The 12,359-nt window shown below is 33.9% G+C and overlaps 1 protein-coding gene across 1 annotated transcript in view; it reads right to left on the bottom strand.

Moving 5' to 3' along the window:
* Nucleotides 1-12,359, bottom strand: part of Sh3beta (SH3 domain binding glutamate rich protein Sh3beta) — a 65,995-nt gene that overhangs the window by 2,047 nt on the left and 51,589 nt on the right. The window contains exons 3-5 of the mRNA XM_045768004.2: nt 11,895-12,077; nt 5,196-5,253; nt 4,692-4,988 (exon numbers count right to left, since the gene is read on the bottom strand). Of these exons, the coding sequence (XP_045623960.1) occupies nt 4,692-4,988; nt 5,196-5,253; nt 11,895-12,077 (538 nt within the window). The remainder of the gene's footprint in view (nt 1-4,691; nt 4,989-5,195; nt 5,254-11,894; nt 12,078-12,359) is intronic.

Genomic DNA, 12,359 nt, shown 5'->3' with positions numbered 1-12,359 from the left:
TATCTTTTTGCAATAAAGTAATATAAAATACCGTTTGCTGCTGTGGCATGAAAATTAAAGTACAGTACACTGTACAGAGTATGCGAGTGTGTGTATGTAACTGATGGTGTGTCGATGCTTCACCTGTAATTCTACAGTTAACGTTCATAATGTAGTAATGAGTACAGGCTGGTATAATAGAGCAGAGCGACTTGTAAACATGGGGCCTGTGCATGTAGTGGGGGGTGGCAGTGCTTATCTAATAGTGACTACAGGGAGCGCGGTCTAGCTCTATATACCCCGCCAACTAGCCTTTTGCACCTAAAACTTTAACAACTAGAAAGTAAAGATGTGCTTTGTTGCATTGGCACATACATTTATGGATGGCAGGGGCCTTCAACAACATGTACCTGCATTGCATTCGATCCATTTACCACCTGCACAGGGTAGTAGTGTTTGCCTTTCTCTGACTTTTTTACACTATCCAGCTGCCACCTGTCTTCTCTCATTTTGTATCACTTTAAAAAACCTATCCTTGTCCACGTTGTCTATTCTCCTCCAGTATTTTGTGCCCTGTACCATGTTAGGTACCCAACCATTTTAATCCAAGTTTGAGTCCCAGTAAGGGTGAAAAATTTGAGCAAGTTTCCTTTCACCTGATGTAACTTGCAGTAAATATCTTGCAGTAAATATTTATCCTGGGTCTTTGGCAAGTGATGTGGGTTGCATCCTGGAAATGTCGGTCATTGGCCTACTGGGACCTCAATATTGTATGACAGACGGTGCTGGTCTTCCTGGAAAGACCATCAGGCTTCCTGTCCTTGACAATTGGTAGTGCAACAGAGTTTTGCGAGATCAATGCTAGATTCTCTAAATTGTTTTGATTAAATATTTATTTTAATCTGAAATTCTGTACTGCACAAATGATGATTGAACGAGAGCTACACTGTCCAGTACAAAAAGTTAAACTTTCTGACCATAAATGTTTTAGGTTTCAAACCAATATGAGGACATTTTGAGATTGATTTTACCCTTAAAATTTCTATTAATGGTAAAACTGCAAAGTATTTATCATTAATACCCAATAAAGAACAAATTAAAAAAATCATCATTTATACAGTAACTAATACTGTAGTACCTGTGTCAGTTTGCTCACCATATGTAATCGGAAATGGGGACCTGCTATTTATCTCGTATCGGTCCAGAAACCATGTAGTCAACTATTTACTAATATATATTTAAAGTATGCTTAAAACTACATACTGTACTCTACATGACTACTTGGGCTAGTTTGGGTCAATTGCAAGATGTAAAAAATATTTTATATATATATATATATATATATATATATATATATATATATATATATATATATATATGTCGTACCTAATAGCCAGAACGCACTTCTCAGCCTACTATTCAAGGCCCGATTTGCCTAATAAGCCAAGTTTTCATGAATTAATGTTTTTTCGTCTACCTAACCTACCTAACCTAACCTAACCTAACTTTTTCGGCTACCTAACCTAACCTTACCTATAAATATAGGTTAGGTTAGGTTAGGTAGGGTTGGTTAGGTTCGGTCATATATCTACGTTAATTTTAACTCCAATAAAAAAAAATTGACCTCATACATAGAGAAAAGGGTAGCTTTATCATTTCATAAGAAAAAAATTATAGTAAATATATTAATTCAGGAAAACTTGGCTTATTAGGCAAATCGGGCCTTGAATAGTAGGCTGAGAAGTGAGTTCTGGCTACTAGGTACGACATATATATATATATATATATATATATATATATATATATATATATATATATATATATATATATATATATATATATATATATATATATATATATATATATATATATATATATATATATATATATATATATATATATATATATATATATATATATATATATTTTTAAAATTTAAAATATATTTTCTATATTATTATTATATAACTCCATATAAAAAAAATTTACTCTTCATAGCTCCATATTACAGGTAAATGAATTAATGGTAATTTTTTGTTTAAATGCTTTCTAGTTAGTTAAATTTACAAATCTGGTACAAAGTATCTAGGAACTGTAACTATAGTAGTGAAACATAAGAGAATCATCTCTGCTGAAAAGCCCTAACTGACCAGGTGTAAAGAAAATAACTTGCCACTAGTCAAGTCCACATGCCTGCATGCAATGTACTTGCCATCACACACAAAGAGGAGTTCACTAATGTACCACAAGTTCACTGTACAAACAGTTTTTAACCTCCATCTGCCCATACAACCTATAGTCAAGGCCATCAAAACAGAATGCGAGGAAATTGGACTAGGGGGTACTATTGTGGTGTGGTGCTGGCACCTAGTGACAAGCTAGGGCATTAATCTAGTGGGTATTCAGTAGATAGCTAGAAAGATACTTGGCAGTCTTTCTTTATGCATAGCTACAACTATGTTTTGAATCAAAATGAGTATTTAACAGTGTCTCCGGCATTCATTTTTTTTTTTTTTTTTTTTTTTTTTTAACAAGACTCACTCGTGATAGTTTAAAGTGTCTGGCAGCATCGGTGCAGAATGTTGACCAACTTTGATTACACCAGATCCTAACAAGGGTGTTAGCTGGATAAGATCTTCCTAACCAGGATGTGGTTACCTAGTGATCTTCCCTTATGTAGCAACCGAGTGAGATATTTCGGAAAGATCGATTTGCACACAGTGACCCTAAGGGTCCATTTTATCCCAAGTCTGCAGCAACTACATACATACCATTACATAGCCATATCCTCTTCAATGCAACAATACCCACAGCTACAAATTCATCTACATACAACTCATACTCCGCCCAAGTAAAACAGAAACAAGCAACACTTAGGCCAGCCAGAGGCTTAAAGCCCGTGCAGGAATATCCCTGCAAAAAAAAAAAAAAACCTACATACATTACCATGCCCTCTCCATCTATTGCATACACATGCTGCCATCACCACAAGTGATCAGAATTGCTTTATCTACATTTTGTAAGGAGGGTTGGGGTTATAGATCAGTGTCACAAAAGACATGATTTACTAGAGAACAAAGTGATAATTTCAGATCTCACTTATACCATCATCTTTAATGATAAAAACACCAATGATTACTGGCCACTGTGTTTTTAGTGAAGTGTTTATAGGTAGGAAAGGATTAAGAAAATCCATGAAAACTGACAAAATAAGAAGATTAACTGCACAATGGTCAGTGCAGTTGGGTCACCAACTCAAGAGGTCCTGTGTTTAATTCCTGCAGCAGGACAACCATTTAGTCATGTTTCCTTTCACCTGATGTACCTGTTCACATAAAAGTAAATTCCTGCTGCATGCAGGCGATGAGTCACAATAACGTGGCTAAAGTATGATGACCAGACCACACACTAGAATGTGAAGGGACAACGAGAATCACACAATCGACTTGAGAATGGTCCAGGACAGACCGAAACGTCTCGTCGTCCCTTCACATTCCTGCTGCATTTTGGTTTGCATCCTGTGAAAGGTCGGTAGTTTACCTCAATCAGCCTAACAGGCTTCCTGTCCTCAACAAATTAAAACCATAAACATGTTAAATACATCAAGTAGTATTAAAAATCTAATAATTAAACAAATATTTAGCAAAATTATACTAATTTTCTTATCAATAGCTGTAGGACCATTCACTAATTTTGAGTACTTTAAATCCACTTAATCGTTTTAAATTTACTGGTTCAGTACTTAAAAGATCATTTTAATAAATATAGACAGTTAACCCTTAAACTGTGCAGGTATATACATCATGGTGCACCTGGCTAAAATAGTTAACAAAACAAATAGGATCAAACTGCATATTACAAAATTGGCGCAGTGAAAGGGTTTAAAAATTAAATCTGGAAAACATTTAAGGCAATAGTCACTTAAGTGATTAAATTATATTCTGTAATATGATCATACTGAATAATAATGTTTCCATAATTTATCATAAGTTTAAATTTTTCACTTATAAATTAATATTTGTTAACTGGTTAATACTTAACATTAGGTGCATAATCAGAAACATGATTGAAATTAAACTGCACACTAAATTTGCATACATAAAACAATTTAATGAATGTGAAAATTAAACTCCTTATTTGAACACAAATAGCACTGGTATTGACTATTTGAGGTTACTCTTTTTCCAAATACAGTCCAGTACCATTACAAACAGTAGTTTTTGATGTATTTTGTGTGCTGCTCAGAGTCAATCTATTGTATTATAAAATTTATATTAGTACTCTATTAGTAAGCTTTTAAGCTTGACTGCATTGTTATTTGATTTTGAGTTACTCGGCAACTATAGAGGTTACTTGGCAAAATATTCTACTGTACAGTGTTTCCACTTTCTCCTACAATACAGTATTTACAACAGTAACAGCCACCGTTATTATGAAAGAGCCCAGTCATCATTATAAGTTGCTACTATTGCTTGAATACAGGTACAGAATTATTAATTTTCTACATTAATACGATACAGTATACAGTACTGTACTACAAATACCGGAAAATGTTTAGAGCAAAAAGAAATGTGTCCTATATTAGAGCATAATGTATTCATACTCCTGGAAAGTAGACATGCAAACTAATCAGTTAATTCTGAGAAGCTTAGACTACAGAAGCTGGAGATTTGCAGTAACCTTCCACACAGCCACACGCTCTTTGCAACTACCTTCAGCTTCGACTTCTTCCGTTTGTACTTTGGTCAGGTTTTCTTTCCCACCTTCAGTGTCAGCTTCATTAATGTCTGCTACTGCATCATCATCCCAAACTCCTCCAGGTCCTTCTGCTTCCTCCTCTTTTACTGGTACTCCAGCATCCTCACCCTCATTGGCTTGTCTCTCTCCTGCTCCTCCTATCTCTTCATCTACCACTTCCTCACCCTCTTCTACCATTGTTTCTATCTCCCCATCTTGTGCTTCTGTGTCTATTTTGTCTTCTACAGCATCTGTCAGTCCTTCGTCTGTGACTGAAGGACATTTTGAAATGAAATATGTCAAGAATAACTGTCCGGAAGTACATGTAACCACCAGATAAGAAATTAAAATTAAAAAAAAAAATTAAAAAAATTAAAAAAATACATTTTTTGTCTTTATGATTGCCTTATAAGAGTTGAGGTAAATAGGTTTACATTGAGGCCTTATCAGTAAATCAACAAACTAGAACATTACGTTACCTTCTGCCGACACGTCTGTTGCGTCAGTTGTGGCTTCAACATGAGCCTCGTCTTCATTCTAAAAATACAGAATGAACATTATTTTTTCCATCATAATTTGTGTTCCCAAATGTACATGCTCTTCTATACTTAATAATGATGGGCAAATTAATTACACCTTCTTGCAGTGTAAATTACTTGTAAAATGTTAGGAGGATGAAGTGGGGAGCTGTTGTGGGAAAAAGTGGGAAACAAGTGTGTTACACATGGGATATAATAAAGGACAAAGCTATGTGGAAGAAATTTGCGAGGGAGAACAATATGCAGTAAGTATTTATGTACTGCATTGTATATGACAATACTCAAGTAGTACTGTACACCTGTTCTTACAGTGTGTGGTGGTGCATTTTTTATGATATATAATTAGTGTAAATAATAAAATGTAATAGTTTTTTTTTATGTTACCTTTCACTGGATTACAGTATAATATTCACACTTTCTAGATGGATGCCACCTTGTCCCATGAAAGTGGAAAATGTGGTTATGATAATGTGTGTATATAGAACGAGACATTTTGACAGGTGTTACTGATCAGCATATAAACGGCTTTACTTACATGGGAATATATCCCTGACCAATGCTATGCAATATACTTTTAATTACTATAAAATAATGTTAGGTAAATCTACACAAAAAGAACCTTAAATACTAAAAATTATTAGACCTGTACTTATTATGGATGTAGAGATCACAAGATGCTAATGAGATTTAGAAAAACATCAACAAAGCCATTGCAGGCAAAAAGTTGTCTACAAATAAAGTCTACTCTCATCTTGTGGTTTCTATATACTTATAGTAAAGAAATTAGCATGATAATATTAGCAAAATGTTTGTAAATATGAGGGTGTTCATTTTAATTCTCTTACCTGAAAGGAGTCTCGCTGCTTTCACTTCATATGCTAGTCAGACTTTAATGGTCACTTCAAAATATAGTATACCTTTACCATGAAATAGTAATGCTCCCTCCCATAAGGAATTACTGTAGTGCCTTGTCCTATAAATAATTGGGCAATCAGACTTAAGAATAATGACTAATAAGAGAACAAATTAAATAAAACATAACTTTACAGTATATCCATCGATTTCTTTTTACAACCCACATTAGAAGCAAGAATCCTGGAATACCAAATTTTTATTCTTTTATATTCGAGGCTTTTTATGTTATGTTTATGTATTAATTTGTTTATGCAAATATAAAATTTATTAATTGTCATATTAAACCAGTCGCAAATGCAAACAATTTCCAACAAAATAAGCAATACAGTAGTGTTAATTTTTCCACAACAAATTTTATTGATTGAGCCCTGAGGAAAGGTAAGAACAGGTTCTCAGTATTCCATGTACTGTACCATATATCTTAATTAGTACATAGTGTTCGATATACGAAAAAATCACACTACTGAAACAAATAAATGACGTTGAAAACCTTTGCTTACATCAGGTTCTCCCCATCAAATTATCAATACAAAATATAAATATTTTAGCTTTCATATTCTCATGCTTTTGACCCGAAACATCTTTGGTTTCTCTATTCTCTCAAATTGTCTTGTCGACTTTTATACAACCCTTACTTGGATATTCCAAATTAAAGCAAATTCATATATCTGAAAAAAATTCTTAATACAATTTTTGCACATTTAGCTATACTGTACTGTATTTGGCACTTTTAATACCGAAGCCACTGCGATAGCAAACATAACGAAGCACTGATAATCAACAAAAGCAATGAAGCATTCTGTGATATTTCCTGTTATACACATTTTTTGGTTATGGTAGGTATTGTTATTTCCAGCTCCACATAATTAACTCACACCTAAGTGGAATATTAATACACAGGGTGTCCCATAAGTCTGAAAACATCACTCTTGACATCATTCACACTGACTGTTGACCAGAGATGTAGATGAGGTATCCGTGATGGTACACACATTGGTCACAGTCTATGTATAAAATAAAAATACAATATAAGGTGTTTAACAATTTCATCTCATGGTTCCAGATTTGTGAGATATCCTGTAGATTTTTAAATACTGTAGTTAATAGAATATTGGAAACACTGTTAGGTAGTTAGTCAACTGTTGTTACTTTGAGAGGTCCTTATGTAACATTAAGCACTAAACCAATATACTAGTATATTAGTTAACAATTTGGAAGAGTATAATGAAAGATGTTAATTAGATGTCTAAAGATAAGAGCTTTATTACTGGAAGTACAATTAAAAACAAAACAAAAATACATGCATAATATATATTTTACAGAGAGAAAAAGATTGTTACAAACTACTGTAGTTCTCTTAACCTACTGATTGTTAACATAGATATAAGACCAGTTTGTTGGAAACTTATTAATGATCATTAGACTGAACACACTGAACATAAAAGACAAGTTGTATGGTTAATTCACAAATGATTTGTAACATGCTTCACGAGAATCACCATTAAAGATTTGTTTTAATACATTACAAATTCCGATGCACAAAACTAATAATTACAATACAATTTTTCACTTATTGAAGCTACTAGTCTCGCCACCAACATCCAGTAAGTTTAAGTTTTATTTTTATGAGCATAAATATATTGACTATTAGTGGTCCTTAATGTTGGATCTTGGTGGTCTCTCTTAAGCTTGTATAGCAAGGATGACTATCAAGGAATGACACTGACAGTAGATGAATTCAAATTTAGGTTCTTTCGACTCTGGAAATGTCTGAATACAGTACTAATATTCACCAACTTATTCATTCCACTTTGACTACTGTACAAGATAAACAAAGTGCATGGAGAAAAAATTGACTCGTTTATCTTAAAATTTTATTCTCCAATAGTGGGCATTTCTACTGGTGACTGAGGATGAAATCCTTAATTTTGTAATGACTAAAAAAAAATGCTAGAAAATTTAAGCTTGCCGGGTATTTACAGTTTATGTTCAATTGTGTAGAAAATAACACCGAGTTCGATCTTCTCCATATTTACTATATATAAACTTCAATTATTTTGTGATAAGGAGTAATGATAATTTCAATTTACTGTATTGAGTATAGTACTGTACAGGCATACCTCAGTTTAAGAGTTTAATTGGTTCCTGGAGACGCCTCGTATTCCGAAAACTCGCATTCCGAACCTAATTTCCCCATAAGAAATAAAGGGAAATGAATTAATCCGTTCCTGACTACCCCAAAAACCCCACATCAAACTAAATTTTTATACCTAATTCATCTAAATAAACCTACAAAACTATGTTCAAGTTATTACTTACCTTGCTGTTGATTGCTGTAGGCGTATGGAAGATGGTGAGGAGGTGGGAGGAAGAGAGGAGTTACTGTTTGGAAGGGGAGTCCCCTTCCATTATCACATCAGGTAGTGAGGACTTCACTGGTATGCACACTCTGGCACATTTTGCCTGCATACCACTAGGACTTGCTTGTTTTACTAAGAATTTGTCTAATGACACTTGTTTTTCCCTACATTTTAACACTTGTCTGTAGTAAGACATCACATTATCATTTAAAAGGTCAATGCAACGGCCTGCTACAGCTTTATCTGGGTGAGTTTTTTCAACAAAACTTTGCAGTTCTTCCCATACTTCACACATTTTCTTAATCAAGAAGGGACATCCTCTACTCACAGCTATTTTCTTAGGTTGAACCTTACCAATGGCTTTCTTGAGACCCATGGCAAGATATATAATGACAACTTTTATGCTCAAATGGCCAAAAAACTGATAAAAAACTGTAAATCCTTGTGAAGAATTCAGGTGGGATAGTCACTGGACACGAGACACTGGTAAACTGAGGCGCGATCGCCATGCCACCACGCGCCAGTCGGCCTGTACACGTATCAACAAACTTGCGTCCCGAGGTAACCCTCGCCTTCCGAGACATATTTTTGGAGTAAATCCTGCTCGTCTTCCGAAAAACTCGCATACAGGGACACTCGCATTCCGAGGTACCACTGTATATACAAATTGAAGATCAAGACCTATTTCAACTGGAATCCCTATCATTCCTATTTAAATTCTTTTTGGATACTGTACAGTATTCCAAGAAATTCTTCTTGGATACTGCACTGTGATTATATGAAGCATGTGACACATTAGTCAGTGTAATAATGATAATAGTTAAATTATTCAATAAAGTAAACAGTATTGCCATAGACATTATTAGTAAATCTGCATTCTGTACATATCTAATCACCTAAACAAAAGTTCATGTAAAATTACCTGCAGTTTGACGATCAACACACATTCCCTAGAGAATGGCCAAAATTATTTTAATTTATAATTCTCTCTACACCAGAACCATTTTGAAGATGTAAATTTGATGTAATGTGGGAGAATAGTGAAAATACGTAGGTTAGGATTTTTTGGCGCGCTGGGTCAGGGAGGGACAGCACAGTGTGCCAAGATTAGGTGCAGGAGATAATGTGTCCGTGTTACACCAACTGTATTGAATTATGCAACAGAGAAGCATATTTAAAGCAATGAAAATGGCATTTCACCAAACATATGGACTTGAGGGGCTGCCTATTAAAATAGTACTGTATGTTTTGTTTCATGGACTTTAACCTAGGCATTATTACTCCTGGTTGTGTTGGTCATATTTTAATTTTGATACACAAGGTATTAGAAAGTAAAAATAATAATTTAACATGATTAAATTTAATTTTTTTTTATTATACCTACTTTATGACCAAAATAATACAATACCTATTACTGTAAGACAAAAAATATAATTTTACTTGCTAGTGAGAATATTATTTTATTTAAAAATCTTTATATTTCTACATAAACATTTGTGCATAACTGATTCATGTAGTTAAATAAAGCCAGCCATAATTAGACATGTTTTTCTGTTGCCTACACTTAATTTTTTTTTCAGTGATCTATTTCTTGGTCTTGAATAGCAGAGGTCTCCTACACCCCTACACACTCCTTAGGTCAGCTTATTACCTGCTAGTTTTAAAAATGGTATTCAGAAAATATTAAAACAAGCATTAGTAATGCACCCAATTATGCAGAAATCTCAAAAGACAAATTTAAAGCAGCATTGAAAGTGATAAAAAAAAATTATTGCTTATCTCAAAATTATGCCGTTATGCACACACTTAAATGGTGTGATTGTTTCCCCAACATAAACCTCAGTATGGAAATTAAAGCGAGTCAAACAAAGTGTAGCAGCATAAATTTATCCTAGCAAGTGGGTTTATAATTAAGATTTTTTTTTTTTTTAGGTTCAAATGTAAAGGGCGTCCTAATTTAGTTACTGGACTTTATCGTAAAAAGCTCTCATCTCATCATAGATTAAAGATTTCCTTTATAAGCAGCAAACATAGGACAGTAAGTGCAATTGAAAAGTATAATGCATATAGCAATAATCTATTTTTGAGCTTATGAGCAACTTTTCTATCAAATTTTTAGCCAATATTCCTTGTTGCTTGTTGAATACAGTACTGTACAAAACTATTAGTCTATGTAAACACTTCACAAAAAAATTACAGTGAAAACCAACATATTCTGTCAATCTTCCCATGGGTAAATGCTTTAGATCCATGGAATTTATATATGGTAATTAAATACATACAGTACAGTATTAGAAATGTTCTGTTGCACTGGGACACACCAAAGAGGGGTCAGCCAAGTATTAGCTATCTATAGATGTGATAGTGCTAAATCTATTTATGAAACCTACTCCAGCAAATTATAAGACCAAGCTCTTGTGCTAGTTATTGTCTGGGATAGTATGATCAACTTTCATGATACAGGAGGAACAGCACTGATGTTTACTAACCAACACACATTGCACTATAACCTGGGCCAGCATTTACAGAGCACTTACTTACATGTATGCAAGATCTGTCTCTCTTACCCTGATTAAACAGGGGGTGGGGGGCCTGCCTATGTATTTATGAATTGCACAACGAGGTCATTTTCAACCCAAGGTTACTAATGTTATTAGTAACTTTGTAGTTTATTGGAGCTCATAAACCATTAAATGCAGACTAAGCCACCATGTCTGAGGTACAGATTTTTTGAGTGGATACAAATGCTCTCTGAATCCTAGCTCTGAACATCTAAGTTTATGAAAGCAATCTTAAATTGTCTTGTTCTGGATACACAGATAACAGTTATGAATGCAGAACTTTTATAAAGTATTCAAGTGATGCTAAATACTTTGATACATAAAAGTTACAAGACATGTACATGTACAAGTTACATGTACTCTCCTTCAGTACACATTTGAATGCTCTAACTTGACAAACTATTAATCCATACATCGTTTGTCATTTTATAAATATGGAGTCAAATAACTAGTTTAGAAAATATGGCTACACGAGATGATTGAGATTATACACATGGTTATAATTGTTTGAGCAGATCAATCTTATGCAGTAAACAAAGAAATAAGTAATGCATAAAACTTGCACATAAGGAACTATTTGGGTAATTTATGGAGATGGTAGCATGAAACGCAGTTTGTTAAATCTATATGCAATTTAAAAAAAAAAAAAAACACATTCACGGTACAGTACTGGCACTCATTGTTAGCCCATTGCAACTAAACAAGCAATCATATACGGTAACACCAAAGCACAAATCTGATGCGTGGGTGGCTACATACACCACATCCAAGGCCGATTGCAAGCTGGGTTAGTGCACCCCTACCTCTCGACTGGCAGAAACGCCATTGGTCAACTGTGGTGTCTCACTCTGTTTCTTTGCCTTCGCTCTGTCTTCAGGGAGGATACCAGTAATGCCAATCTTGATACCCTTTTTCTCTTCCTCTGTCAGTTTTAAGAACTCTCCAAGTGAATCAGTTTCATTTGCCATATCCAAGTCATCAAAGTCCTGAAAGTTTAAGAAATGTAAGAATTTTGCTTTTCATTTATTAACTAGAACTATCCAGGTAATATGGCTGTAAATTTGTCTTAAAAAATGCATGTGTACTATATTATTGTATAATGTATACATTATCACTAAGAGTCAATATGTCCTCTTAACATTTTACAATTATTCAAAGTGGCTGAATTGTAATCAGAATCTCCTTAGGTAACACAAACTTAGTCTTGATTGTGCTTTACTTATAAATTTTATTGTAAACTGATTTTAAGACCAAGGGGATGACAAGTT

This window comes from Procambarus clarkii, chromosome 91, assembly GCF_040958095.1.
Source record: "Procambarus clarkii isolate CNS0578487 chromosome 91, FALCON_Pclarkii_2.0, whole genome shotgun sequence".
NCBI lineage: Eukaryota > Metazoa > Arthropoda > Malacostraca > Decapoda > Cambaridae > Procambarus > Procambarus clarkii.
The sequence above is the reverse complement of the archived record's forward strand: the minus strand, read 5'-3'. Positions and strand labels throughout refer to the sequence as shown.